Raw genomic sequence first — 25,404 nt, forward strand, 5'->3', positions numbered from 1 at the left:
AGAGATTCCGCGGGGGTTGGGGGGTGAGCTGCGGCGGATCCTTTCCCGAAAAACCCGCGCTAAGAAAAAGGCGCCCCCGCCGGAGAAGCTGGAGAAGAACCGCAGACCTCGGGGAAGCTGCTCCTGGAGTCGTCCCCCGCCGCGCGCCGCGGCCATCATATCTCCGCCCCGAGGAACACAGGGAGCTCCTGCACAGCAAAACTGCGGTGGGTCGTGCCCCAGCTCGGGGCTCGCTGCGGGCGGAGGCGGCCGCGCTGAGGGGCAGGGGGCGGTTCTGGCGAGTTCCCTGTGCCGGGTTCCCCCGTGTCCCCCCGGCGCCGAGATGGCGGAGGGAGCGGCTGCCCGCGCTCTCCTCCTTGCCCGGATCCCTGCGGACGAGCCGGGGCCGCAGCAGCCATGGCTCATGCCGGTCGCTGTCGCTGGGACAGAGGTGGCTGCTCCGTGCCCGGGACACTTGCCGGCCGTGCGGCCCCGGGCTCGGCGCCGCTGCTCGGGCGGGAGGTGTCCGTGCCCGGCTCGGGGCTGGCACGGGAGGGAGCTGAACGTGCCTCAGAGCCCAAAGCGCTGCAGGCGCCCAGTGCGGGCACAAAGCGCCGCATCCTGCCCGCTCCGGGGCCGAGGCTTCTTGGCGCTGCCTTCTGTGCCAGGAGCCGCTTGCACTTCCCAGGCAGGGAGCCAAAGCGGCCGTGCCCGCGCTCGGTGTCCCCGGGCTCCAAGCCGCCGGGGCAACGGGGAATGCGGGGGACAACGGTGAGCAGCCCGGGGCCGCTGCTTCTTGCTTCCCCCTGGGCAGGCGGGCTCCGAGGCGCAGCTGTCCTGTCCCCGCTGCCTCCGGCAGCTCGCAGGCGTTGTCCCCGCGTGTCCCGGCACGGAGCTGGGCTGCAGCGGCTGCAGAGCCACAGGGGCCGGGGCTGCGGGCACCGGAGAGCTCCCGGAGGCTGCGCTTGTCTCCGCAGGTGCTGCCGCAGCGTCGGCGGAGCGGGGACAGGGCGGGACTGAGCTGGCAGCGCCTCGCTGAGCCTCGGTGTCCCGCAGGGCCGGGACCGGCAGTGACCTCTCCCCATGTCCCTTCTTTCAGTGTGCAGTCACCGCGGGTGTGAAGCTCTTCCTGAGGCTGATCTCGGAAAGGCTTTTTCAGCACTCCTGATGTCTCGGGAACAAGGGGCTGTTTCTTCCAGGCAGAGAGATGCTGCTGCCTGTGAGCTGGAGGAGAGTGAACACTGCTCCCTTGAGGGAGCTGTGAAGAAACTCCTGCATCTCCCGGAGGGACCAGCAGCCGCGGTTACACACTTGCCTGGGGCACAAGAAGCCACTTGTCATGAGCAGGGGGGTGCCGCTTGTGAGCATGCAGGGAGTGAAGATGTGGAGAGTGGATTGTGCACCAGTGATGGGAGTGAGAGGGAGCCCCTGGGTCCCCAGGGGACATCAGCAACCAGCAATGGGCAGAGAAGGATCCTCAGAAGATTCCTGGGTAAGTGCAGGGCCAACCCTGTGGCCTTGAGGGAGGGGACAGTGTCACCTCCCAAAGACAGGGCCGGCAGATGTGTGGCTGTTTCCCGATGTATGGAAGAGGCCTCATGCTCTGCTCAGCCCTATCAGTGGCTGGAAACAGCCCCAGCTGCCCCCAAGGCTGTGCAGTTCTCCTGCTGCAGCCTGTCCCCACCCCGTGTCCCTGGCTGTCCCCAGCCCTGTGTCCCTGCCTGTGTCGCAGGCTCTTGGCTCCCTGGCTGCCAGCTGAGTGAGGGGCAGAGTGGCTGAGGGCTCCCTCCTGTGCTCCCTGGGCATTGGGGGAGCAGATTGGAGGGCCGGCTCTGGTTCTGGCAGCCAGCAGCTCTTTCCTGCTGCAGGCAAGTGGTTCAGGTCCCATCCCGTGGTCACCTTGGTGCTGCTGATCGTGCTGGTGTTGCTGGTGCTGGCTTTGGCGGTGGCCTTGGCTGTGCAGTCAGGTAAGGGAGGGGCAGCAGCCTGGGCCCAGCCCCTCGGGGCAGAGCGGGCTCCCTGCTCCCTGCACAGGGGAATCCTCAGAGCTTCTCCTCTTCCCCCTCCAGCATCACGGGAGCAGTGCTGTCCCTCTGGCTGGGTTGGGTACAATGAGGTCTGCTACTGCTTGTTAAGGGATTCCGGCACCTGGGAGCAGGGTGAGGAACGGTGCTCCGAGCTCGGGGCCTCCCTGGCCATTGTCAAGGATGAGGAGGCCATGGTGAGTGAGGGGCTGCGGGCGGTGTGGGGTGGCTGAGGGGAGCCTGGGGGTGCTCCTGGGCCGGGCTGGGTGCTGGCAGGGCTGGGGGTGCAGCCCTGTCCCGGGGCCTGGCAGGGAAGGAGCCCCGGCGTGCGGGGGGAGCCCCGGGCACGTGTCCCCCCGAGGGGCCGGGGCAGCTCCCACTCCTCTCTCCCGGGCAGGATTTGCTCTTCCGCCTCGGCGGGAACGGCGATTACTGGCTCGGGCTGCGCAGGCGAGGCCAGCGCCTGCAGTGGGGGGACGGCAGCAACTTCAGCTCCTGGTGAGTGCCGGGGAGCCGGGCAGGGCACGGGGGGACAGGGGCACAAGGTGTTCCCCTGGGAGCCAGCGCTGACTCTGCTTCTCCTTGCAGGGTTCCTGTCCTTCGCGATTCCGAGTGTGTGTACCTGGCTGACAATAAATTCGAGAGCCAGAGCATCTCATATGAGTGGCTGTATCTGTGCAGCAAGGCCCAAGCTCCCCTGTGACAGGGGCTGAAGAAAGAACCTTCTCCACGCTGGGCAGTCCCAGCTTCACCTCTTAGCCCGGCACAGGGCTGTCCTTCCTCAGCTGCCCCCTGTGCCTTGCACTTACTCTTTGGGTCGCCTCAGTGCCTGTTCCTCCCCACTGCCAGCACTGGGCTGGGTGTTGAGAGGAAAAGTCTCTGCAATCCATCTTGCCACTGATGCTCCCTGGAGTGAGTGGATTGCCCTCATTACAGGACAAGCTCGATTGGGAAATCCAAATCACTGTGGGCTCTTGGCAATCATCAGGAACTGGCCTGAAGGTGAGACTTTTGGACTGTCCTTGAAAGAGGAAGAAGAGAAGCTGACACGTGCCAAGGAGGTTTGTCGCTTTGGGTGTCAGGCACCTGACTGTGAAGAGTGATCTGTCTGTCTTTTTGTCTGTTGCAAAGGATCTGGCTGTCCTTCTGTGGTGGGGATTCCAGGCCGGAGCAGGAAATTGTTTTGTCTCCCTAAGGGAGATGCAGTGATGTAGCGTGGGTGTAACCCCCATCCCTCTGTGCCACTGTGGTGGGAGGAGGGACAGCGGGAGTCAGGGATAAAGTGAAGGCCAGGAAACAGTGAGCAGTGTGGGGAAGGTGCATCTTTAGATTCTGGCATACTTCTCATTCCCTCACTCTGATTTGTTCGATGATAAATTCTGTTAATTTCCCCAGTCAGGGCCTGTTATGCCTATGATGGGTGAGCGATTTCTCGCTGCCTTTACTGAGACCCTCGAGCCTTTCCCCCACGGCGGGTCCGGCTCCACGGGCAGGCGGCTCCAGGAGTTCCAAGTGGGCAAAATGGGGCCGAGGGAGAGCAGGCAGGTGGTGCCAGTGGGTGAAATGTCTTTGCTGCGAGCTGGCAGGGAGAGGAGGAGGGAGAAAGTGGTGCAGAATAAAGGGGAGAGAAAGAGGGTCAAGGCAGGATCAGTGGAAGGCGGTGGAGATGGCCATGGGGCAGGCGGGCATTTTGCTTTCCAGCTGTCTTTGTCAAATCCATCAAGGAAAAGTGGGGAGAAATAGCAGGAGGTGGATATCGCCGATGTTATGAATAAGGTGTGGTGATTGTCTCATGCAATTGAGGAAGAGTTGCTGAGTATGGTGGGGAGAGGTTTTGTGGTGGTTTACATTTCTTTTGACATGTACTTTTGTTGTTACAGTATAGTTTTGAACGCTTTCCTGTTCTCCCTTCAGTACTCTCCTCCCCTTTCGTGGTTGCTTCCTGGCAGCTCTGGCTGACAGGGCCGTGGAGACATGTGAGAGTGAGAGTCGATTTGCCCCTTGTAAGCGGCGGCAGGGAGTGGCGGGAAACTTCTTGCTGGGGGCTTGGCAAAGTAACATCGCACCACCAATCATGAGACGAGAAGGGCTTCCCTAATGAAAGGCAGGGAAGGGCAGATTCACAGGCCTTTGGGAGAAAATAAATATACCTATATGGACAAAGCTACTGTGGTAAGGGCCAGAAGGACATATAAGGACTGCTTTGAATATTAATGAGCCTGATACAATCTCAGGGTATAAAAAGCGATGGCGCCAGTTTGTGAGCTAAGCCTCTGGTGGGCAGAAGGAGTCGTATCAAGCGCCCAGTGCTGCTCCCCGTTTGCTTTGTAATTTTTAATGGCTTCCAATTAAATTTTATTTACTCATTCCCGCCCAGGTATTGAGTCATTTATAACACCGACATTTGGAATTCATTTGATCTGCCTGGACTGCAAAGGCCTCGTGGCGGGTGAGGGCCGCGGAGGCTCCGGTCCCGGAAAATTTGCTCCAAAATGCGGGAGAAGCCGGTGAAGAACCGGAGCTCGGAGGGGAGCGGCTAATGAGGATTTCCCGACGAGTCACTTTGCGTCACCGGCCAATCCCGCCCCTCGCCGCGTCCCGCGCCTGATTGGCCAAAACGGCCAAAGCCGCTCCGCCCTACATCGGTTCCAGGCCCAGCGGCACTTTCGGGTCACTCAGGTCCGGACCGGAGAGGTGCCGGTGGACACCTGACGAAGCTCCAGCACAGGTGATACCCGCGGTCGGTTGTGGCCCCTCGGGCGGAGGGGGTCCCAGTGAGGAGTGGGAATTCTGGCGAGATCCTTGTGCCGGGTTCCCCCGTGTCCCCCCGGCGCCGAGATGGCGGAGGGAGCGGCTGCCCGCGCTCTCCTCCTTGCCCGGATCCCTGCGGACGAGCCGGGGCCGCAGCAGCCATGGCTCATCCCGGTCGCTGTCGCTGGGACAGAGGTGGCCGCTCCGTGCCCGGGACACTTGCCGGCCGTGCGGCCCCGGGCTCGGCGCCGCTGCTCGGGCGGGAGGTGTCCGTGCCCGGCTCGGGGCTGGCACGGGAGGGAGCTGAACGTGCCTCAGAGCCCAAAGCGCTGCAGGCGCCCAGTGCGGGCACAAAGCGCCGCATCCTGCCCGCTCCGGGGCCGAGGCTTCTTGGCGCTGCCTTCTGTGCCAGGAGCCGCTTGCACTTCCCAGTGTGAAAAACAAGTTCCATTCTCTTTCGTAATTTTACCAGTTTAATAGAAATAAAAAATAGACAAAGTAGGAGACAGAATAAACTAAGCTTTTCGGCTGAGGGGGGACTTGGCACCAGGTTTGCTCAGGGCCCACTCATCTTTTAGGACTTGTATCTTTAAGGAGCACCGTATTGAATATTCAGTAGATGGTAATCAAACATTCCTTTTTGATCTGTTTTAAGTATTCCTAATAGTCTTATCTAGTAGATTTATTTTGTGGGTGTCTCCACATAGTCTGGTAACATGATTATAAATCTTCTTTCGACGTTTTCTGGTTCTTTTCAGTTGGATAAGAAAACAGAAAGTTTACAGTTTTTTTTCTTAAAAGGGTCACAAGGTGACCCCCTTCCCATAGCTTCAGGCTTAGTGGATTAAGCGTTACAAAAAAATCTTACCCCTTTGGTGTAATTAAAAAAAAATACACATTCATTACTCTTCTAAATTCTTATTAATAAAAACATAATACAGTACAATTATAATAGTTATGCGAAAAGCCAACTACATAATATACACTTATAGCAATCCTCCCTTTCCTTTTTTTATACCTCATTTGGCTTGAGCCATTTTTTTTTGTTTTCTGGCCTCTATTATTCGTTCATTTTTTTCACAGATCCGTCTTGCTGCTTCAGTGGGGTCTTTCATATTGTTTTGTTTCTTTAACACTATCATCTTTTGTGCTGTTTCGGATGTAGTCAATTTTGGGTCTGTAGGCATTGTTACTACTTGCATGCCTTGAACTACATTTGTGATTAGCCGAATAAAACAAGGGATTAAACAAGGAAGAAATATCAGTCTAGCAGTAGCACATAAGAGAAAAAAATCTTAGTTTTTTCTACCATTCCATTCTTAGTAAGTTATCCCACCAACTGCTTTTTAGCATTGATTCTTACTTTTGGACCGGTACATGGGCTATTTTTTTGATATCATTGACTATATCTAAAACAGCATCTTTGTTGTCATCTATTTTCAAACAACAATTTGATGTATTAAATTTTTCACAAATACTTCCTTCTTCAGCTAGTAAATAATCTAAAGCCAACTTATTTTGATATACTGCTGCTCTTGTTTGGCGTTGTTGACTTGATATTAACTCTAACGTCTGACTAGTTTTGTTTGTTATTATTTCTGCAGCAGCTTGGAGTCTTATGATGCGGTTCAGCATATAAATTGGGGTCCGATATCCCCAACTCTCATTTTGTGCCCAGGTGGCTGGCCTGTATGTTTCCAATATGCGTTTAGGGGGCTATTCATCATTCCCCTATTTTTGGAATCCTCCAATCACCTCTCTCTTATTTCTTTTTAAGTTTTTATAAACTGGTATTTTTAATTGATCTCTTTTTGGCTTTGGTAAGAAAGAATTCTGGTTGTATAATTCTTAAAGTGCAACTTTTTTTCCACTTAGAGGGGAGTTTTGGGTATGCTCTCTTTCCACATTTCCAAAATAAGCTATCTGGTGCTTTTGAATAATGATTTTTTAAAAATTTATATTCTTCCAAAATTTGGATATTTCTGGGATCTTAACATAAGGATTTTTTTTTTTTGTATCATTACATTGAAAAAGTCTAACTTCGTTATTATATTTACAATTTCCCTTTTTCATTTTCTTTTGAGTCTAATACTAAGTTGGTTTCTTTGGGATCCACCAAGTAAAGGTTCCATTGCTTACCTTATATTTTTTGCAGGGAGTGTTTTCTACTTCATTAGAAAGTTTTTTCCAGTGCGCCAGAGACATTCTTCCCCTATTACTGTTGAGCTTAATATCCACTCTTTCGGTCAGTTTTCCCTTTTTATATTTGTCTGGTTTCACTTAAGGAGCTTAACTGGGCCTAAGCTACTGCTTTTCTATGGCTATTCTTCTGACATCAGAGCTTCTCCACAGATTTAGCAGTTGGTTATGTTAAGTTCCTTACTTATTTTTTCTCCCAATTTCACAAACAGTTTTTTCCTCAGTCTTGAGATATCTATTTTTTTTTTAGTTGCTGGTCCAATTTTGTATACAAATCTTGAAGTGAAATTGGTACAGGGTTTGATTGCTGTGCTAGCTTTGTCTTTTTGCTCACTAGTTCTTTTACTAAATTTTGGGCGGTGCTCCCAACAGCGTATGTGAAACATTTTTTTTTTTCTTTTTGGGCACTTACTTTTCAACTTGTCACTACTGGTTCTCAAATTTTTTGCAATCTAATATTTTTTCCCATTATGTATACAATTATTTAGTTTGGATGGGTTATAACAGTGACTGTTGATGTGGGTATGTGTAATAAGAAAGGAACTTCGGTGTCTTTCCATATACAACTTTCGATAGCATCTGTGGTATGACTTTGCTGTTATCCTATAAGGGAAAAGGCCAAGAATGAGTGACAGAGAAAGGAATAACAGAGGTCTGGTAGGGCTTATACCTCCACTTTTTATGCTTATGGGGTTGCAGCCCACAGCAGGAGTATATGATCTTGGTGGCAAGTACAGTGGCCAACTCAGTCTTGCCTTCTATTTCCTTGTCACTTCTTTTTTATTAATTTTTAGGCAAATTGTCTTTGACTCTTCTTAACTGTAATTTGCTATTGTTCTTCAGGTATTTTCCTACTCAACAGGCACTAGTAATTCCCATACTCAAAGCAAAGTTACTACTTCAGCTATTTTTAGTTCTACTGGGATGGGGAATAGATTTGTCACTCGGCACTTTATACAATAAGAGCGTTACTTTTGTGAATTACAATACCAATTTTCTACAATTTAACATTTACATTTTATTTAATGCTTAAATAAAATTGCTCCTGGGATTTTGCTAATACTGGGGCTCGGTTGTATTTTTTTTCCTTCTCTTTAAGACTTGAATATTTAGGAGTGGTACTGGGGGGCTTTGATTGTTTTTGGAAATTACTTTCTCGCATCATGGCTATCATAACTTTTGCTTCTGTTTTTGCTTTTTCTTCATCCCTTTTAACATAAACTTTTTGGGCCTCTTTTAATAAATTATTTAATGTTTCTTCGTGCCAGTCTTCCATTTTTTTCAGCTTTTTTCTAATATCTGGCCAGGCATGAGTAACAAAATTAACTCTTAATAAAGCCTGTCCAGCAGGTGTCTCAGGATCTATTTTTGAATATTGTTTCATATTTCTTTTGAGTCTTTCTAGCCATTTTGTTGGTGTTTCTTCTTTTTTCTGCTGTCCTTCAAAGGCTTTTTTGGCATTCTGCCTTCGTGGTACAGCCTCCTTTATTCCTTTGATTATCAAATTACGATAATCATTCATAGATCTCCGTCTTGTCTTATCATTATGATTCCAATTTGGAGGTTCTATTGGCATTTTTTGGTCTTTCGGTTCTCTTTGCGGGTTTTTCTTTTCCTAAATTCTTATTCTAGCAGCTCTAATCATTTGCCTTTCTCCTTGGGAAAAAATAATCTTCATAATTGATTATAACTCAGCCTAAGTAAAAAAATCCGGCCCTAAGAAAAGGTTTAGTTGTTCTGAAACACCTACAGGATCCTCCAACAACCCTTTAAGTTCCTTTTTAAAATTTCTGACTTCTGAAGAAGTCAAAGGGTCATTTACAACCTCTGTGCTCCCCCCTCCCATAGGAACTTCTCGTAATGGGAATAAATTAATTATTTTATCCCAGCTTTCCAGTTTTTTATCTTTGTGTTGGTATGGAGTTTCCCCTCTAACAGGAGACGCCTCTTGGCCAGCAGCGGCCGAGGCAGGACTCGCGGGGACTGGCAGAGAGGGAGGGCTGGGGCAGGGGTCCACCCCGGGGCTGAGTCCTGCAGGAAGGGGAGGGGGTTGGCGGGGGCTGCGGCCGGAACCGCCGGCAGGACGGGGTTTTCTGGCGGAAACTAAATCGGGGCATGAATGTTTTGAACGTGGTCTCTTCTGGGTGCGCTCGGCACAGCCGGAGCCATCAAGGGCAGAGCTGCTGGAGCCGAGACAGCCGGAGCAGCCCCGGGGAATGCGGGCGGGGGAAGGGTGGCTGAAGCGGCCGTGGCTGGGACGGGCGGGGTTTCTGGCGGAGCTGCTGCGGGCTATGCTGCTGTATTTGGGGCTGGCATGTGTCCCGACATGTCTAACGGAGCGGGCCCCGGCCGTGCGGCCTGGGCCGGAGCAGACACAGGCGTGGCAGCCGTGAGCGGCTGTGCAGCCAGCGGTGTGGGAGCAGCGTGCGCGGGGCAGCCGCCGGTACCGGGCCGGGCCGGGCGGGATGGCCGCGTACGGGGGCGGCCGGCAGAGGCGGGGAATGCGGCCCGGCTGGCAGGGGAGGCAATATTTTTAGGACATCTAAGCCTTTTTTCCTTTTTTTTCCTCTTCTTGCTCTGTCTTGGGAGTTTCTGATGTTTTAAAAATTCTTATCTCCATAGGGTCCATGTCTCCTCTTCAACAGGCAGCATATTTTTTTTTTTTCCTCCGGATTAAACGGTTCTTTTGAATTTACAAATATGTTTAAAGCCTGACAAATCCACCCTTCAAAAGAACCTTATCTAGGCCAATAAACGTGGTCAGATTTTATTTCGCTTTTTGTGCATTTTATTATACAGTATTGAATCATCTTTACTTTGTCTTTTTTTCTTGTACTAGGATCCATATCCCAATTTGCTAATAAAACCCCCAAAGGGCTATTTTGGGGTATTTCTGCTGGCAACTCTTTTTTCCCTTTTCTTCCTGAACTTTGATTTTTACTTGTTTTCTGTCCCATTTTCAAGACGATATCTATTTATCCTTTGGTCTCTGGTTGGTTTTTTGTTTGGTTGGTTTTTTGTTTGTTTGTTTTTGTTTTTTTACTTACAGCCTGAACACCACTTTCCTTGTTGTCCCAAGGCACAGAAAACTCTTTATCTCAACAGTACAATAGTATGCACTTTCTTCCTCCGAAAGAAAAGTTTAAATCAACAGTCTATTTTACATATACATTCATTCACCCATTTACACAATTCTTTATTGATTTATTTTCTCACTCTTCCCCATTCACAACTGGACAACACAAGTAAACAATACAAGAAAATGGTACCCTCTTTTATTATTTAATATTTACCTATAGGCATTTAACTAACCTCCAGATGCTCTTGGATTATCACACTTTTTAAGCCTCTAGTGTTTCTCAACCTGGCAGCTTTCTAAAGCTCAGGTGTCTTGAATCTTACACCCCTAGCCTTTTGTGTTTTTTCCTCAATTTGGCAAAAAAGATTCATATATTTGGCCACTATCCAAATGCTCTTAGGTTAAGTAACCTTCAATCCGGCAATATTTGGGGGTCCCCCCCCCACTTCTTTTTATCCTGTTTTTTCAGTGGATTGTATAGGAAAACTATCGTCTCTCTTTCTGAGGGATCCAACCCTGGGACCGTCTTAGCCACCTGGGGTTTTTTACAACCCGTTTTCCTCTGGGACCCGGGCCCAGCCGCTCGGGGGTCACTTTCTCTCCTTTTTCATCTTTCGCTTCGCCTCCGTGCTGGCCACCTCCCTCGTGGGAGAATGGAACCGCAGCTTAAGAAGCTACCACACTCGTTTCACCAGTCTGGGGGACCCAGCCAGCGTCTCATTTACGCACCACACAGACCCCCTTTAACCCGCTCCCCTAAGAAATACTTACAATCCTTTTGCTTTCTTAGGTTCTTCGTGCACGAGGTTTTTATGGGGCAAAAAAATACTGCAGTTTTAGAGAGCCTTTCCCTTTTTCCTTACTTGCTTTTTTTTGTTGTTTTTTTTTTCTGTCTCCTTTCTTGTCTCTTCAGGTGTATGACCTGCGATCTCCAATTCCCACAAAGACGAACAAAGCGAGGTCGCCAAAAGTCAAGAGGCGGGGGTATCTTCCTCGCTCTGGGTCTCCCGGGGTTTCAGAGACGAGGTATATCCTGGCAAGAGCCCCCAAATTGTGAAAAACAAGTTCCAATCTCTTTCGGAATTTTATAAGTTTAATAGAAATAAAAAAATAGACAAAGTAGGAGACAGAATAAACTAAGCTTCTTGGCCGAGGGGGGACTTGGCACCAGGTTTGCCCGTCGCCCCCCTCATTCTTTAGGACTTGTATCTTTAAGGAGCGCCGTGTTGAATATTCAATAGATGGTAATCAAACATTCCTTTTTGATCTGTTTTAAGTATTCCTAATAATCTTATCTAGTAGATTTATTTTGTGGGTGCCTCCACATAGTCTGGTAACATGATTATAAATCTTCTTTCGAGGTTTTCTGGTTCTTTTCAGTTGGATAAGAAAACAGAAAGTTTACAGTTTTTTTCTTAAAAGGGTCACAAGGTGACCCCCTTCCCATAGCTTCCGGCATAGTGGATTAAGCGTTCAAAAAAATCTTACCCCTTTCGTATAATCAGAAAAAATACACATTCATTACCCTTCTAAATTCTTATTAATAAAAACATAATACAGTACAATTATAATAGTTATGCAAAAAGCCAACTACATAATATACACTTACAACACCAGGCAGGGAGCCAAAGCGGCCGTGCCCGCGCTCGGTGTCCCCGGGCTCCAAGCCGCCGGGGCAACGGGGAATGCGGGGGACAACCGTGAGCAGCCCGGGGCCGCTGCTTCTTTCTTCCCCCTGGGCAGGCGGGCTCCGAGGCGCAGCTGTCCTGTCCCCGCTGCCTCCGGCAGCTCGCAGGCGTTGTCCCCGCGTGTCCCGGCACGGAGCTGGGCTGCAGCGGCTGCAGAGCCACAGGGGCCGGGGCTGCGGGCACCGGAGAGCTCCCGGAGGCTGCGCTTGTCTCCGCAGGTGCTGCCGCAGCGTCGGCGGAGCGGGGACAGGGCGGGACTGAGCTGGCAGCGCCTCGCTGAGCCTCGGTGTCCCGCAGGGCCGGGACCAGCAGTGACCTCTCCTCATGTCCCTTCTTTCAGTGTGCCGTCAGCGCGGGTGTGAAGCTGTTCTCGAGGCCGATCTCCGAAAGGCGTCTTCACCACTCCTAATGTCTCAGGAGGAAGGTGCTGTCTATTACAGTCAGACAGATGCTGGTTGTCAGATGGAGGAGAGAGAAATCTGCCATGTTCAAGAGCTTTTAAATCAGCCCCAGGAGGACGAATCAGCAACAGGGAATATACTCAGAAGATTACCATGTGAGTGCAGGCCAACCCTGTAGCCTTGAGAGAGGGGATAGTGTCACCTGCCAAGAACAGGGCTGGCAGGTGTGTGGCTGTTTCCCGATGTGTGGAAGAGGCCTCGTGCTCTCCTCGGCCCCATGAGTGGCTGGAACCAACAGCCCCAGCTGCCCCCAAGGCTCTGCAGTTCTCCTGCTGCAGCCTGTCCCCACCCCTGTGTCCCTGGCTGTCCCCAGCCCTGTGTCCCTGCCTGTGTCGCAGGCTCTTGGCTCCCTGGCTGCCAGCTGAGTGAGGGGCAGAGTGGCTGCGGGCTCCCTCCTGTGCTCCCTGGGCATTGGGGGAGCAGATTGGAGGGCCGGCTCTGGTTCTGGCAGCCAGCAGCTCTTTCCTGCTGCAGGCAAGTGGTTCAGGTCCCATCCCGTGGTCACCTTGGTGCTGATCGTGCTGGTGTTGCTGGTGCTGGCTTTGGCGGTGGCCTTGGCTGTGCAGTCAGGTAAGGGAGGGGCAGCAGCCTGGGCCCAGCCCCTCGGGGCAGAGCGGGCTCCCTGCTCCCTGCACAGGGGAATCCTCAGAGCTTCTCCTCTTCCCCCTCCAGCACCACAGCTTCCAGTTCCACCTGCCACTGCCCAGTGTGTTCTGGGCTGTCCCTCTGGCTGGGTTGGTCACAATGAGGTCTGCTACTACTTGTCAAGGGATCAGGGCACCTGGGAGCAGGGTGAGGAACGGTGCTCCGAGCTCGGGGCCTCCCTGGCCATTGTCAAGGATGAGGAGGCCATGGTGAGTGAGGGGCTGCGGGCGGTGTGGGGTGGCTGAGGGGAGCCTGGGGGTGCTCCTGGGCCGGGCTGGGTGCTGGCAGGGCTGGGGGTGCAGCCCTGTCCCGGGGCCTGGCAGGGAAGGAGCCCCGGCGTGCGGGGGGAGCCCCGGGCACGTGTCCCCCCGAGGGGCCGGGGCAGCTCCCACTCCTCTCTCCCGGGCAGGATTTGCTCTTCCGCCTCCGCGGGAACGGCGATTACTGGCTCGGGCTGCGCAGGCGAGGCCAGCGCCTGCAGTGGGGGGACGGCAGCAACTTCAGCTCCTGGTGAGTGCCGGGGAGCCGGGCAGGGCACGGGGGGACAGGGGCACAAGGTGTTCCCCTGGGAGCCAGCGCTGGCTCTGCTGTTCCTTGCAGGGTTCCTGTCCTTGGCGATTCCGAGTGTGTGTACCTGGCTGACAATAAATTCGAGAGCCAGAGCTGCTCAAATAACCAGCCGTATCTGTGCAGCAAGGCCCAAGCTCCCCTGTAACAGGGGCTGGAGAAAGAACCTTCTCCACACTGGGCAGTCCCAGCTTCACCTCTTAGCCCGGCACAGGGCTGTCCTTCCTCAGCTGCCCCCTGTGCCTTGCACTTACTCTTTGGGTCGCCTCAGTGCCTGTTCCTCCCCACTGCCAGCACTGGGCTGGGTGTTGAGAGGAAAAGTCTCTGCAATCCATCTTGCCACTGATGCTCCCTGGAGTGAGTGGATTGCCCTCATTACAGGACAAGCTCGATTGGGAAATCCAAATCACTGTGGGCTCTTGGCAATCATCAGGAACTGGCCTGAAGGTGAGACTTTTGGACTGTCCTTGAAAGAGGAAGAAGAGAAGCTGACACGTGCCAAGGAGGTTTGTTGCTTTGGGTGTCAGGCACCTGACTGTGAAGAGTGATCTGTCTGTCTTTTTGTCTGTTGCAAAGGATCTGACTGTCCTTCTGTGGCGGGGATTCCAGGCCGGAGCAGGAAATTGTTTTGTCTCCCTAAGGGAGATGCAGTGATGTAGCGTGGGTGTAACCCCCATCCCTCTGTGCCACTGTGGTGGGAGGAGGGACAGCGGGAGTCAGGGATAAAGTGAAGGCCAGGAAACAGTGAGCAGTGTGGGGAAGGTGCATCTTTAGGTTCTGGCATACTTCTCATTCCCTCGCTCTGATTTGTTCGATGATAAATTCTGTTAATTTCCCCAGTCAGGGCCTGTTATGCCTATGATGGGTGAGCGATTTCTCGCTGCCTTTACTGAGACCCTCGAGTCTTTCCCCCACGGCGGGTCCGGCTCTGCGGGCAGGTGGCTCCAGGAGTTCCAAGTGGGCAAAATGGGGCCGAGGGAGAGCAGGCAGGTGGTGCCAGTGGGTGAAATGTCTTTGCTGCGAGCTGGCAGGGAGAGGAGGAGGGAGAAAGTGGTGCAGAATAAAGGGGAGAGAAAGAGGGTCAAGGCAGGATCAGTGGAAGGCGGTGGGGATGGCCATGGGGCAGGCGGGCATTTTGCTTTCCAGCTCTCTTTGTCAAATCCATCAAGGAAAAGTGGGGAGAAATAGCAGGAGGTGGATATCGCCGATGTTATGAATAAGGTGTGGTGATTGTCTCATGCAATTGAGGAAGAGTTGCTGAGTATGGTGGGGAGAGGTTTTGTGGTGGTTTACATTTCTTTTGACATGTACTGTTGTTGTTACATTATAGTTTTGAACGCTTTCCTGTTCTCCCTTCAATACTCTCCTCCCCTTTCGTGGTTGCTTCCTGGCAGCTCTGGCTGACAGGGCCGTGGAGACATGTGAGAGTGAGAGTCGATTTGCCCCTTGTAAGCGGCGGCAGGGAGTGGCGGGAATCTTCTTGCTGGGGGCTTGGCAAAGTAACATCGCACCACCAATCATGAGACGAGAAGGGCTTCCCTAATGAAAGGCAGGGAAGGGCAGATTCACAGGCCTTTGGGAGAAAATAAATATACCTATATGGACAAAGCTACTGTGGTAAGGGCCAGAAGGACATATAAGGACTGCTTTGAATATTAATGAGCCTGATACAATCTCAGGGTATAAAAAGCGATGGCGCCAGTTTGTGAGCTAAGCCTCTGGTGGGCAGAAGGAGTCGTATCAAGCGCCCAGTGCTGCTCCCCGTTTGCTTTGTAATTTTTAATGGCTTCCAATTAAATTTTATTTACTCATTCCCGCCCAGGTATTGAGTCATTTATAACACCGACATTTGGAATTCATTTGATCTGCCTGGACTGCAAAGGCCTCGTGGCGGGTGAGGGCCGCGGAGGCTCCGGTCCCGGAAAATTTGCTCCAAAATGCGGGAGAAGCCGGTGAAGAACCGGAGCTCGGAGGGGAGCGGCTAATGAGGGTTTCCCGACGAGTCACTTTGCGTCACCGGCCAATCCCGCCCCTCGCCGCGTCCCGCGCCTGATTGGCCAAAACGGCCAAAGCCGCTCCGCCCTACATCGGTTCCTGGCCCAGCGGCACTTTCGGGTCACTCAGGTCCGGACCGGAGAGGTGCCGGTGGACCCCCGACGAAGCTCCAGCACAGGTGATACCCGCGGTCGGTTGTGGCCCCTCGGGCGGAGGGGGTCCCAGTGAGGAGTGGGAATTCTGGCGAGATCCTTGTGCCGGGTTCCCCCGGTTCCCCCCGGCGCCGAGATGGCGGAGGGAGCGGCTGCCCGCGCTCTCCTCCTTGCCCGGATCCCTGCGGACGAGCCGGGGCCGCAGCAGCCATGGCTCATCCCGGTCGCTGTCGCTGGGACAGAGGTGGCTGCTCCGTGCCCGGGACACTTGCCGGCCGTGCGGCCCCGGGCTCGGCGCCGCTGCTCGGGCGGGAGGTGTCCGTGCCCGGCTCGGGGCTGGCACGGGAGGGAGCTGAACGTGCCTCAGAGCCCAAAGCGCTGCAGGCGCGCAGTGCGGGCACAAAGCGCCGCATCCTGCCCGCTCCGGGGCCGAGGCTTCTTGGCGCTGCCTTCTGTGCCAGGAGCCGCTTGCACTTCCCAGGCAGGGAGCCAAAGCGGCCGTGCCCGCGCTCGGTGTCCCCGGGCTCCAAGCCACCGGGGCAACGGGGAATGCGGGGGACAACCGTGAGCAGCCCGGGGCCGCTGCTTCTTGCTTCCCCCTGGGCAGGCGGGCTCCGAGGCGCAGCTGTCCTGTCCCCGCTGCCTCCGGCAGCTCGCAGGCGTTGTCCCCGCGTGTCCCGGCACGGAGCTGGGCTGCAGCGGCTGCAGAGCCACAGGGGCCGGGGCTGCGGGCACCGGAGAGCTCCCGGAGGCTGCGCTTGTCTCCGCAGGTGCTGCCGCAGCGTCGGCGGAGCGGGGACAGGGCGGGACTGAGCTGGCAGCGCCTCGCTGAGCCTCGGTGTCCCGCAGGGCCGGGACCAGCAGTGACCTCTCCCCATGTCCCTTCTTTCAGCGGGCCATCAGCGCGGGTGTGAAGCTGTTCCCGAGGCCGATCTCCAAAAGGCTTTTTCAGCACTCCTGATGTCTCAGGAACAAGGGGCTGTTTCTTCCAGGCAGAGAGATGCCGGCTGTGGGATGGAGGAGAGTGAATTCTGCTGTGTTCATGGAGTTGTAAAGGAGCTCCTGTATCTCCCGGAGGGATCAGCAGCCGGGGTTACATGCTTGCCTGGGGCGCAAGAAGCTGCTTGTCATGAGCAGGGGGATGCCGCTTGTGAGCGTGCCGTGAGTGAAGATGTGGAGAGTGGATTGTGCACCAGTGATGAGAGTGTGAGGGAGCCCCTGGGTCCCCAGGGCACATCAACAACCGGCAACATACTTGGAAGGATCCTCAGAAGATTCCTGAGTGCAGGGCCACACCTTTGGCCTCTAGGGAGGGAACCATCCATACTCAGCATAGGGCTGTCCTTTCTCAGCTGCCCCCTGTGCCTTACACTTACTCTCAGGGTCGCCTCAGTGCCTGCTCATCCCCACTGCCAACGCCGGGCTGGGTGTTCAAAGGAAAAGTCTCTGCAATCCATCCTGCCACTGATGCTACCTGGAGTCAGTGGACTGCCCTCATTACATAAGAAGCTCGATTAGGAAATCCAGATTGCTTTGGGCTCTTGGACATCATCACAAACTCACCTGAAGCAGAGACTTTTGGACTGTCCTTGGAAGAGGAAGAAGAACAGCTGACATGTGCTGAGGAGGAATCCCACTTTTGGCATCAGGCACCTGACTGTGAAGGATGGTCAGTGAGAGCTGCTGGCTCTCTCTCTCTCAGCTTCAGAGGAGGACTGTCGGAGCTGCTGCTTGGGGAAGGGATTTTGCTGCCACCGCCATAACCCAGCCCAGAGCTGCTGCTTCTGCTGTGGGCGAGCCTGTGCTTGTGAGAGCAGCCACTGAACTGGGACCTTTTTACCACCTGTCGCCTAAAGTTTTCTTGACTTCTGAGATTCTCATGCAACTTCATGTAAACTATGTATATTTTTAGAGCTTATCTATTTTGTTTACGTATTTCTCCTCTGGGAGGAGAAATAAGATTGATGGTGATGTTCACCAACGAGGTCAAAGAGGTGGCAATCTGTGTAGCCAGTCTTTTGCCTTCTGATCAAAGTGTATATAAGATGGAGTCAGAAAATGAAAATAGAGCTTTCCTGCCTTTCTACTGCCTGCCTCTTCTTTTATGTGTCTGAAATAGCGACAACCACCTACCTCACTAAAATAGGGACCTATCACCATATTAAAAATGACCCTATAATATTGGCTTTCGCATTTGTGTATCAGTTTTTACATTTTGTTATTTATTTTAAGTATAGCGCAATTTATAACTCCTTTTAGCTGGTTACTAATGTAACCTAATTTCTCATTTGAAATATGCACTGTATAGCCCATAGAAATAGTAGTGTGATTAATATGTTGACGTATAGACCTTATGGCTTATACAAATAATAGTGTGATAAATGTATTGTACTATCGGCCTTAGCAAAATATAAAATGTTAGAAGACTTCTATGTAAATGAGAAAACTGTATAAAGCCATTGAGTTGTTTCACACATGTGCTGACTGACCTTTCTAAGTGATAAGGTAACTGTTTCACAAACCAGAGCACCGGAGGAGAATTGGAGAACTTGTTAACTACTAGTTATCAGGGAAGCGTGAAACAACAAGATGAAGCCACAAGAAAGAATAAAATATATTGACCTGATCTCTAGGATGTCATGTAGATAAGTCAGGAGTAGAAAACCAAAACAAAGAAAAGGTTTCTACAACATTAAAAGCTATGAAGACAGCAGCGATGGAGAACCCGTGCGGCGCCGATTGTTGTGACCCAGGAGACGACGAAGCGCCGGAACCCCTGGCCCCGCTGCGGAACTGTCCTGGGCACGGAGCAGCCACCTCTGTCCCAGCGACAGCGACCGGGATGAGCCATGGCTGCTGCGGCCCCGGCTCGTCCGCAGGGATCCGGGCAAGGAGGAGAGCGCGGGCAGCCGCTCCCTCCGCCATCTCGGCGCCGGGGGGACACGGGGGAACCCGGCACAGGGAACTCGCCAGAACCGCCCCCTGCCCCTCAGCGCGGCCCCCTCCGCCCGCAGCGAGCCCCGAGCTGGGGCACGACCCACCGCGGGTCCCACCTGTGCTGGAGCTCCCCGCGTTCTGCAGCGGGGAGACGGGAGTGCCGTGTACTGCCGGGGGAAAGAGGGGAGGGCCGCGGCCCGCGGTAGGAGAGTCCCCCAGAAGCAACTTCCCCGAGGGCTGAGGTTCTTCTCCAGGTTCTTCAATGTGCGGTCCTTGTTCTTAGGGCAGGTTTTTCATGACAAGTCTGCTGCGGCCCTCCCCACCCACGGAGCCTTTGCAGTTCAGGCAGATCAATGAATCCAAATTGTCGGCGATATCCACCTCCTGCTATTTCTCCTCTCTTTTCCTTGATGGATTTGACAGTTCTTTTGTTTACTCCCACAGAGCTGGAAAGCAAAATGCCCGCCTGCCCTATGGCCATCCCCGCCACCTTCCACCGCTCCAGCCTTGTCCCTCTTTCTCTCCCCTTTATTCTGCATCACTTTCTCCCTCCTCCTCTCCCTGCCAGCTCGCAGCAAAGACATTTCACCCACTGGCACCACCTGCCTCCTCTCCCTTGGACCCCTTTTCCCCCCTTGGAACTCCTGGAGCCGCTGGGAGCCCACGGCATTCCGGGCGTGTTTTTGAGGCGGGTGAGGCACAGCTGGTGAGTGAGCCTGCCAGGGCAGGGGCTGTGTTAGACTTGTTTGTAAATAGAGATGGGCTGGTGGGAGATGTGCTGGTTGGAGGCCTCCTGGGGCAGAGTGATCATGAAATGATAGTGTTCTCGATATTTGGTGATATCTGCAGGAACATCAAAAGACCTTTACATTGAACTTCTCCAGGGCAGACTTTGGCCTACTTAGGAGACTTCTTCAGAGAGTTCCTTGGGAAGCAGCCCTTGAAAACAAAGGAGTCCAGGACAGGTGGGCATGCTTCAAACCAGAGATCCTGAGGGCACAGGAACAGACTGTCCCTGTGTGCCGAAAGATGAGTCAACGAGGCAAACGTCCAGCCTGGATGGGCAACGAGGTTTTGAAGGAATTTAGGAATAAAAGGAATACATATCATCTTTGGAAGGTGGGTCAGATTTCTCAAGAAGTATTGAAGGGGGTTGCTCAGGTATGTAGGAAAAAAATAAGGGAGGCCAAAGCTGAGTTTGGACTTATTTTGGCAACTTTGGTACAGGATAATAAGAAATGTTTTTACAAATACAATAATGGTAAAAGAAAGGGTCAGACCAGCTTTTGTACTCTTTTGGATGAGGGAGGGAACCTAGTAACTACAGATGAGGAAAAGGCAGAGGTGCTTACCCCTTCTTTGCCTCAGTCTTTAGTGGGAACACGGCTTGTCCTCAGGACATCTGTCCTCCTGGGCTGGTAGATGGTGTCAGGGAGCAGAATGGTCCCCCTGTGATCCAGGAGGAGGCAGTCAGAGAACTGCTGAGCTGCTTGGATGTTCAAAATGTCTGGGCACAGATGGGATCCATCCCAGGGTGATGAAGGAGCTGGCAGAGGAGCTTGCAAAGCCGCTCTCGATCATTTCCCAACATTTCCGGCTGAGTGGTGAGGTTTCAGATGACTGGAAGCTGGCCAGTGTGACACCCATTCACAAAAAGGGTGGGAAGGAGGATCCTGGTAATTATAGGCCAGTTAGCCTGACCTCAGTACCTGGTAAGCAGTAATGGAGCAGTTTATACTGAGTGCCATCACTCAGCACTTACAGCATGGCCAGGGTGTCAGACCCAGCCAGCACGGGTTTAGGGGGGGTAGGTCGTCTTTGACCAAGCTGGTCTCCTTTGATGACCAGGTGACCCACCTGGTGGACGCAGGACAGGCTGGGGATGTTGTCTGTTTCGACTTGAGCGAGGCCTTTGACAGTGTCTCCCACAGCACACTCCTGGAAAAGCTGGCAGCCCACGGCTTGGACAGGAGCACTCTGTGCTGGATTAGGAACTGGCAGTCTCAGGGCAGGGGGGAAATGGGGGACCCTGGCACAAGGAACTCGCCAGCCCCCCCCGACCCACTGGGCCCCTTTGCCCACAGCGAGCCCCGAGCTGGGGCACAACCAGGCACGAGTCCCACCTGTGCTGGAGCCGCCCCTGAGCTCTGCTGGGGAGGGGAGGGGAGGGGAGGGGAGGGGAGGGGAGGGGAGGGGAGGGGAGGGGAGGGGAGGGGAGGGGAGGGGAGGGGAGGGGAGGCGAGGGGAGGGGAGGGGAGGGGAGGGGAGGGGAGGCGAGGGGAGGGGAGGCGAGGAGAGGGTGATTCTGTCCTAAAAAAAACACTCTAAGAAAAAAGGCTGGAGAAGCTGGTGAAGAATTGCAGCCCCGGGGAAGCTGCTTCTGGGGGTCTCAACAGTGAATTCTGGCAGGGATTCTTGGGGTGGGCTGGGCCTGGACAGGTGCCCGGTGTCAGCAAAACCACTCTGTCCCTCTGCTCCTCTCCCTGGGCAGGCAACAGAACACATCAGGAAAGGCTCGAGGGTCTCAAAAAAGGCAGCGAGAGATCTCACTTGTAATGGGCATAATGGGTCTGGACTGGGGAAATTATTTGAATTTATTATCAAAGAAATCAGAGCAAGGGAATTAGACATATGCCAGATCCCAAAAATACACCTTCTCCACACTGTTCTCTTCTTCATGGGTGTTATAAATGCATATTATAAAACTGGGCTTTTGCAAATATTAACATGAATGCTATATGTATAATGTAGAAAGTTCTGCTGTATTTTTTTTATTAACTGTCTTAGAAATGTGACAAATGTGTATTTTCTTTTTGAGTATTAAAAACTTTTTTGTAACATTTAAAACGAGTCAAACCAGTTGACCAAACTGAATCCCACCCTCACCAGAAGATAAGGGGAGTGGATCTTCCTACACTCCTGAATTGACTAGATCATGATAGCAGTGAACCAAAAGCTACAAGAAGGAATTTATTGATCTCCTGGTATGAGAAGAATAAGACATAGAAGGACTAAAAGGTGCCAACAAGAACTTTATTTACAAAGAGTAATAAAATGGTTATTTAGTGAAATAGGACAAGTTGGGAGGAGGCCAAAAGCCAAGGGAACATCTGAGCTCAAAGGAATGTTTGAAAAATACATATGTAAAAGGTTAACCCTTAAAGGATTTGAAAGAGTGCTTTCTGGTGAGGCACCCCAGCTGGAAACTTTTGCCTTCTGTCTCCTTTTTGTGGTGCATGTTTTTTTTTTCCAATGGTTTGTACCTGTCTTTCCCAGACCCCCCATGCAATTTGTCTGGCTCTAAAGATGCGCCCTCCCCTTCTCCATCCATCAAGTTGATCCTGCCCCTTCTTCTAGATCCCTCGATGTCAATCCCTGGTTGTTCCAGCCCCTCACCAGTCAGTGCTTACCCCTTCCCCTTGTCCAAGAAGATTCCACATTCCTTGACACTTTGTTGGTTCATCAACTTTGTACCCTCCCCTTTATATCCCCTCATTGGTTGCAACCTTATAGACCATCCCTTGTGATCCCCCCCCCCCCACTGAGCTGTTATTGGTTCCCATGTTGTACCACCCCATGTTCCACCTCTGTTTGAAAAACACCTGTCCCCTGTGATCGGTGTTCTCTCGCCCTGAACCGCTCCGGTGCAATAAACTCGTGGTTGGAACCTCACATCGAGAGCCTCCCCCTACTCCTTTATCCGGTCTCAGTCACGACTTGCTTCATTTGGCTTGGGGCTGCGAACCCCAAAGGTCCTGCCCTAGTCACTCTCTGTGCCTTGGCAGCTCCCCTCTCTTGCCTTGGAGCTCCACTCTAAACCTAGCCAGGGCTTCGGAGACCTGAGAGGAGCACGCAACATCTCCTAATTGTCTATTTTTTTTTTTAAATAAAACTTATAAATTCTTCTAAGAAAGTGACCCTTGTTTTTCACAATTTGGGGCTCTTTGCCAGGATACACCTTGTCTCTGAAATCCCGGGGGACCCAGAGCAGGAGGGACCCCCTGCTTGATTTTAGCAGCCTTGCTCTGTTTTTCCTGGTGTGAATTAGAGATTGCAGGTCAAACACCCAAAGAGACAAGGAAGGAGACAATAAAGCAAAGGTGAAAAAAGCTCCCTAAATCTGCGGTATTTTTTACTCCATAAAATCTTGTGCATGAAGATCCAGAAAAACAAAAGAAGGATTGTGAATATTTTTTCGGGGAGCCGGTATGGGGGGTTTGCAAGAAGTGTGAATGAGACACTGGCTGGGTATCCCCAGATTGGTGAAGTGAATGCGAGTCTTGAGCACTGCGGTTTCATTCTTTCGTGAGAAAAACGGCCAGGAAAAAGACAAAGAGGAAGATTAAAGGAGTGAGAGAAACACCCCTCCCCACCCCCCCCCCGCGGGTGGCTGGGATGTGGTCCCAGGGGAAAAGGGTTGGAGCCTCTTTTTAAGGATGAGGGCTAACAGTTTCTCAGTACAATCCATTGAAAAATGGGATTAAAAAAAAAAAAAAAGAAAAAAAAAAAAAGGAAGGAAAGGGGTCCCCTACATATGTTTTTGGGGGATTTTTTTGCCAGATTGAAGAAAAAACACAAAAAGGCTCAGAGGTGTAAGGCTCAAGGCACCTGGGCTGTAAAAAGCCGCCAGGTTGAGAAACACTACAGGCTTAAAGATGTGATAATCTGAGAGCATCGGGGGGGTTGGCCAAATGCCTATAGGTAAATATTAAAAAGAGAAGCGTACCATTTCCTTGTGTTGTCTGGTTGTGAATGGGGAAGAGTGAGAAAGGCTTATTGATTGTATTGTTGAGAGAAAGAATTTTCTGTGCCTTGGGAGAAGGGGGAAAGTAGTGTTCAGGTTGTTAGGGAAAGTAGGAGACAGAGACCAGTGACAAATGAAAAATAAAGAAAAATTATCCAAGAAATCTGGGTTTAAAAAGCTACTGAATTGAGGGTTTGAAAACCAAAACCACCTGAAAACTAGAGGAAAAGGTACCATTCTCTTGGTACTGTCTTTTTGTGAGTGGAAGTGTGTGTGAGTGAGAGAAAGTGTGCTTGTTGTAGAGTTTATTTGTGTTAAAGTGAATTATTAAAGTATTATAAAAAGATGGGTAAAGGATGTCTGGATGGCAGAGAGAGTGGACTGGAGAAATAAACTACGAGCCAAAGTGGAATTCTGAGGAATCAAACTCACAGAAAGAGAAGATTAGGAAAGAGTTAATAGATGTGCACCGAGAAGTTTGGATTAGCCAGGCCTTAAATGCAGTAATGAACTCAGAAACGTTGTTTGAAGAGAAGTTTGGAATGGCAGAGACACCAAGGACAGAGCGGGTAGGGGAGAAGAGAGAGGGGGGCTGGAATCTCTTTGAGGTGCTGTCCGCAGACCGCGCACAGCCCCTGCAGCCTGCGCTGTTCCCTCTGCCGGCCGTGCAGCTGTTTGTGCCGCCTTGCGGCTGTTTGTGCCGGCCGTGCCGCTGTCTGTGCCCGCCGTGCAGCTGTTTGTGGCCGCCTTGCAGCTGTTTGTGCCCGTCGTGCAGCTGTTTGTGCCGCCGTGCAGCTGTTTGTGCCCGTCGTGCCGCTGTTTGTGCCGGCCGTGCCGCTGTTTGTGCCGCCGTGCAGCTGTTTGTGCCGCCGTGCAGCTGTTTGTGCCGGCCGTGCAGCTGTTTGTGCCCGCCGTGCAGCTGTTTGTGCCGGCCGTGCCGCTGTTTGTGCCGGCCGTGCAGCTGTTTGTGCCGCCGTGCAGCTGTTTGTGCCGCCTTGCGGCTGTTTGTGCCTGTCGTGCGGCTGTTTGTGGCCGCCTTGCGGCTGTTTGTGCCGCCGTGCAGCTGTTTGTGCCGCCTTGCGGCTGTTTGTGCCGGCCGTGCCGCTGTCTGTGCCCGCCGTGCAGCTGTTTGTGGCCGCCTTGCAGCTGTTTGTGCCCGTCGTGCAGCTGTTTGTGCCGCCGTGCAGCTGTTTGTGCCCGCCGTGCCGCTGTTTGTGGCCGCCGTGCAGCTGTTTGTGCCGGCCGTGCAGCTGTTTGTGCCGGCCGTGCAGCTGTTTGTGCCGCCGTACAGCTGTTTGTGCCGCCGTGCAGCTGTTTGTGCCTGTCGTGCAGCTGTTTGTGCCGCCGTGCAGCTGTCTGTGCCCGCCGTGCCGCTGTCTGTGCCCGCCGTGCCGCTGTCTGTGCCCGCCGTGCCGCTGTTTGTGCCGCCGTGCAGCTGTTTGTGCCTGTCGTGCAGCTGTCTGTGCCCGCCGTGCCGCTGTTTGTGCCGCCGTGCAGCTGTTTGTGCCGCCGTGCCGCTGTCTGTGCCCGCCGTGCCGCTGTCTGTGCCCGCCGTGCCGCCCGCCCCGCTCCAGGCGGCGCCAGGGCTCCCGCTTGTGTCTCCATCGGGCTGCCCGTCCCCCGCGCCGCCGCTGCTGCTGCCGCCACACAAACACCGCCCGCAGCCGCACCGTGGCCGGTCTCCACGGCCGCACCGCCGCCCGCGCTCCCGCTCGTCCCAGCCGCTGAGCGGGTCCCGGCCCTGTGCCGGTCCCGGCCCCACCGGGGGCTCGGTCTGACCCAGGCTCCGCCGCCTGGCCCGCGGCCGCTCCGTCGGCCACGCCCGGGGCCCCACTTGCCGCGTGGTCTGCGGTCACCACGCCGGCCGTGCCGCGGGTCCCGTTTGCTCCAACCACCCCACTCCCGACCGCTTCCTCCGTAGCCGCTCCGGCCGTCTGTGCCCCGGTGACTGTGTTAAGTGTGGCCACCATGGGCCATGTGGAAGCCTGATTTCCACCGGACGACCCCTGCTCTGACCCTGAGAGAGTACGGGCCCCAAACTCCGCTTCTTCCCCTCCAGAGAGTCAAACCTACACACTAACTTCCACCTGCCCCTCCTTTCCTGGGAAGAACTGATCCAGGAAGCTGATTCTGCTGTCATTTCTATGCTAATCTCTTTCATAAATACCCATTTTTACCAGGAG

General features: G+C 53.1%; 3 protein-coding genes across 17 annotated transcripts; 2 read left to right on the forward strand and 1 right to left on the reverse strand.

Moving 5' to 3' along the window:
• Positions 1 to 4,405, forward strand: LOC136294205 (C-type lectin domain family 2 member B-like). Of its 3 annotated transcripts, none has more exons than XM_066191776.1 (6): positions 1 to 206; positions 1,079 to 1,471; positions 1,848 to 1,946; positions 2,049 to 2,200; positions 2,401 to 2,501; positions 2,592 to 3,030. In XM_066191776.1, the coding sequence occupies exons 2-6, from the start codon at positions 1,147 to 1,149 to the stop codon at positions 2,704 to 2,706; spliced, it is 792 nt and encodes a 263-aa protein (XP_066047873.1). In that variant the 5' UTR covers positions 1 to 206; positions 1,079 to 1,146; the 3' UTR covers positions 2,707 to 3,030. The 3 variants fall into 3 exon arrangements, 2 of the variants coding, with proteins under 2 accessions (XP_066047873.1, XP_066047872.1); XR_010722339.1 differs by lacking the exon at positions 1 to 206 and adding an exon at positions 4,381 to 4,405 and having other exon boundaries at positions 929 to 1,471; positions 2,592 to 3,005; XM_066191775.1 differs by lacking the exon at positions 1 to 206 and having other exon boundaries at positions 929 to 1,471.
• Positions 3,041 to 20,632, forward strand: LOC136294204 (early activation antigen CD69-like). 13 transcript variants are annotated; one of them, XM_066191773.1, is made up of 8 exons: positions 3,041 to 4,731; positions 10,946 to 11,058; positions 12,061 to 12,276; positions 12,656 to 12,751; positions 12,854 to 13,035; positions 13,236 to 13,336; positions 13,427 to 15,566; positions 16,433 to 20,632. In XM_066191773.1, exons 2-7 carry the CDS (start codon positions 10,950 to 10,952, stop codon positions 13,539 to 13,541), a joined length of 819 nt encoding a protein of 272 aa, XP_066047870.1. In that variant the 5' UTR covers positions 3,041 to 4,731; positions 10,946 to 10,949; the 3' UTR covers positions 13,542 to 15,566; positions 16,433 to 20,632. The 13 variants fall into 13 exon arrangements, with proteins under 13 accessions (XP_066047870.1, XP_066047859.1, XP_066047861.1 ...); XM_066191762.1 differs by lacking the exon at positions 3,041 to 4,731 and having other exon boundaries at positions 9,009 to 11,058; positions 13,427 to 13,899; positions 15,216 to 15,566; XM_066191764.1 differs by lacking the exon at positions 3,041 to 4,731 and having other exon boundaries at positions 9,009 to 11,058; positions 13,427 to 13,840; positions 13,970 to 15,566.
• Positions 15,476 to 25,191, reverse strand: LOC136294283 (autotransporter adhesin BpaC-like). Its single transcript, XM_066191919.1, has 3 exons — positions 25,001 to 25,191; positions 23,852 to 24,858; positions 15,476 to 15,876 (listed from the first exon to the last, which is right to left on the reverse strand). Exons 1-3 carry the CDS (start codon positions 25,189 to 25,191, stop codon positions 15,476 to 15,478), a joined length of 1,599 nt encoding a protein of 532 aa, XP_066048016.1.
• Between the last annotated feature and the right edge of the window lie 213 nt (positions 25,192 to 25,404).

The sequence above is a fragment of the Chamaea fasciata genome, unplaced genomic scaffold (assembly GCF_029207755.1).
Source record: "Chamaea fasciata isolate MVZ Bird 193981 ecotype frontalis unplaced genomic scaffold, bChaFas1.0.hap1 SCAF_9, whole genome shotgun sequence".
NCBI classification, from domain to species: domain Eukaryota; kingdom Metazoa; phylum Chordata; class Aves; order Passeriformes; family Sylviidae; genus Chamaea; species Chamaea fasciata.